At 47.6% G+C, this 3,328-nt stretch overlaps 1 protein-coding gene across 1 annotated transcript; it reads right to left on the bottom strand.

Moving 5' to 3' along the window:
* Positions 1-2,230: 2,230 nt before the first annotated feature.
* LOC119583330 (uncharacterized protein K02A2.6-like) lies at positions 2,231-3,307 on the bottom strand. The gene is made up of 2 exons (XM_037931801.1): positions 2,557-3,307; positions 2,231-2,394 (listed from the first exon to the last, which is right to left on the bottom strand). The coding sequence occupies exons 1-2, from the start codon at positions 3,305-3,307 to the stop codon at positions 2,231-2,233; spliced, it is 915 nt and encodes a 304-aa protein (XP_037787729.1).
* Between the last annotated feature and the right edge of the window lie 21 nt (positions 3,308-3,328).

Below are 3,328 nucleotides of genomic sequence, written 5' to 3' on the forward strand. Positions count from 1 at the left end.
AACTATGAGGAAAGGTGGTTGAAGTTTGGGGAAAATTTGATTTTCAAAAACAACAAAGTCAATGGGGTGGGAAGGGAGAAGTAGACTGAAATCACTGTGATCCAACGGTGAAGGAAGATACGAATAAACTGTGGGAAGGACATTGGTTTGAAAGGGAGGTGTGACATAAAGGGGGTTTTTTGACTGATAAGTATGGATGAGGGCATAAAGGAATGTGGGAAAAGACAAAATGATAATTGGGGATTGGTATTGGAGGATGTGTAAGAAAGGTCCCTTGAAGGCATACAAAAGATGGGTTTTAAGAGGAAAGGATATGATGAAGGTCAGGTTTTGTGGGAGCGGAAACGCGAATATTCCCAAAGAAGGAAGTTATACTTAGTGATATAGATTTTAGTACGTGTGGAGATTTTTAGGGGGAAGCAGTAGAGGGTGGGATAAGGACTGAGAGGTTGAGATGGAGAGGTGTGGAGTTGGTGTTCTACTAGGAGGGGGATTAGGAGATGGGGGGTCTGAGGAAAGGGATACTTGTGACATAAGGGATTCCGTGTGTATCCAGGAGGGAGTGGAAGGGATAGAGGGGATGGTGGGGGGTTAATGTGGGGGGGTTGGGGGCGGGGGGTATGGGCTGTGTTGGGAGGGGGTAGGAGGGTAGGGTGTAGGGGGATATCGTTGGAGGAGGATGGATACAGCAGTTACTTGGATTGTGGAAGGAGCAGGAGTTGTAAGATTTGGAGGGTTTTTGTCAGTTTTCAATAAATAATCTTGAATATTTTCAATAGTTTCTTCTGAGGAGGTGGTTGGGGAGTTTTGGAGGATAAAGGATTTCTTGTGAGGGGGGGAAGAGAGGACTGGTGTCTCAAGCATAGGGGCAAAGGAAGGTGGAGGTGACTGTGTGGTAGGGGAAGAGGGGGTTGGAACGTTTGTTCGTCTTTACGGGTAGTGCGAGGAGGGAGGGGGGGGTGTTAGGGTTTTAGTGGTGATTGGAGTATCTGTAGTAGAGATTTGGGGTGTCTGGATTTTGGATGGCAAAAGAGTTGACTGGGGAAAGGGAGGAGGTAGAAGAGGTTAGATGTAGGGGAGGTTTGGGGTTTTGGAGAATTGGTAGAAGAGCAGTATTACTGGAGTAAGGAGTAAGAGAGAAACCACGTCGACGTGCTTTGTCTGGCTTCACGTAGTGTGAGTCCAAGTTTGAATATGAGAGTTACTACCTCAGACTCAAATTTGTAGGTGGGACAGCCTCTATAAAATGCATTATGGGGACCGCCACAATGGCACATGTGCGTGATTGTGCAGAGTAGTTAGATCGGGTATGGCCCGGTTGGGCACATAGTGGGCATCTGGGTGTGGGAAAGGAATGTTTGGCTGGGTGTCCTAGACGCCCAAAAATTTTGGCACTGACGTAGAGGAGGTTGGGTATGGACGAACAGGGAGGGATTCTCCTCCTATGTAGACGTTAAAGGGAAGGTCATGTTACGGAAGGTAATTTGGCTATGTTAGTGGGTTTCTTTCGATGACCTCTGGGGGGAATGGAGTAGCATTGTACTGATGTCTGTGAGACAGGCGAGTAGGTCTTCTCCACAATCTGACCAATCTTTGTCATAGATTGGGCAATTTGCTGGGGAGATTGAAACTGTTCCGGTGCAAGTACTGATGGTTGGATGGGGTTCTGCAAGGAAGGGGGTTTCCAATAGGTCATTAGTTTTGTTAATACTATAGCAGTGATTAAGAGTATATACGTGAGAAATTCTGGGGTTCACAACCACTGACCGACTCCCCTTTGGTAATGACCGACTCCCCTTTGGTAAAATACATGCAACTCACAACCCTGCGCCTGGTTTGCCTTGTTTCCCCTTTATCGTCCTCTCCCAATCCTTCACCATCGACCTGGGGTGGGTCATGTTCATAAACCTCCATTTCGTCGTGTACTTGGCCTGGATCATCGACATTCTCCACTAATTCGTCGTCTGCCTGGCCTGGATCATCAGCATCCTCTTCCATTTCCTCTTGTGGCGGCTCTGGAAACTCCAAATATGCTCTCGGCCTGTATGGTCGTAGACGATTCGCATGGCAGATCATCTCGCCCCACAAAGCGTACGGGTTCTGCACCACATAGTTCACAGGACCGATAATCTTCAGCACTCGCACGGGACCGTTCCACCGGGGCCTTAAAGCTGCATTCGGGCCTCGCATCCTCAGACGAACTTCTCTTACCAGTACGAGGTCATCCACGTCAAATCCTGCATGACGTCTCACACGCCTGTCTTTCTCTGGAGTCTCTTGCAACCCCCGGATGCAGTCCGGGCGTGTTCAGCCTCTCACGCAACGTCCCTCGCGGGATCCTCGTCTGCATCTTCATAAAATTTGTAAAATTTCCTGGGAAGTAACAGTCTCTGCCTGTAAGTATATAAAGGGGCTTTTTGGGTTTATGCTGCGATGCAGTGCCGTGTTCAGCGCCAGTCTTAAAGTACGGCAAAAGATCGTTTTAGTCGTTGGGGTGTTGATCCACAAGTGTTGCCAACAAATCTTTTATGACACGATTGCTGCGCTCAACCATACCATTAGCCTGTGGGTGGTAAGCGGTGGCATACATTGTTTTTACCTGCAATATCCTGCAAACATCTCTTAATAATGCATTTATAAACTCTGCCCCGTTATCTGTTAATAATGCTTTCGGAGGCCCAAACAGAGTAACATATTCCTTCACAAAAGCATCTGCTACAGTCTCTGCATTCTTAGAATGAAGAGGAACCCAAATGCAAATAGCGATGAAATGATCGATAATGACTAGAACGTATCGATGGCCACTGGCAGAACCCAGCATGTCTATCAAATCAGCCGAGACCCTATCAAACGGTTGTGTGACCTCGGGCATCGAGGCCAAAGGAGCACGACGACCGACCGCTTTCCTTCTCTGACACTCCCTACAGGAACCGATATACCTTCTCACCTCAGAAAGCATCTTTGGGAAGTAGAATCTATCTCGCAGCCTGCAACACGTCCTGAAGATGCCAGGACGTGCAGCTGATTTGTCATTATGCACAAGCTGAAGAGCTACATCTCTTAAAGACCTAGGGATTACTAATTGCTGAAGCACCCGCTCTGGAAGGATTCTAACATGATACAGCAATCCATCCCTTAATTCGAATTCCTCAAGATGGAGTAGAAATCTCTGTCTTGGCACCCGTATTTCCTCTAAATATTCCCACAACTCCTGCCATGATGGGTCTCTACGCTGTGCCTCTGCAACTCTTTGAGGGCTCAGTTCCTCGTCAATGTTAGCAACTTTACGGCTCAGCAAATCGGACATATGTGATGCACCTGGCTTATA

Source organism: Penaeus monodon, chromosome 17, assembly GCF_015228065.2.
Source record: "Penaeus monodon isolate SGIC_2016 chromosome 17, NSTDA_Pmon_1, whole genome shotgun sequence".
Taxonomy (NCBI): Eukaryota; Metazoa; Arthropoda; class Malacostraca; order Decapoda; family Penaeidae; genus Penaeus; species Penaeus monodon.

What these genes read in the sequence shown, in the direction of transcription:
- LOC119583330 (XM_037931801.1), bottom strand. Translation starts at nt 3,307, where the DNA reads ATGTCCGATTTGCTGAGCCGTAAAGTTGCTAACATTGACGAGGAACTG. An exon ending in TTACCACCCACAGGCTAATG is followed by an intron (nt 2,395 to 2,556) that starts GTATGGTTGAGC and finishes ATATACTTACAG; the next exon opens with GCAGAGACTGTTACTTCCCA.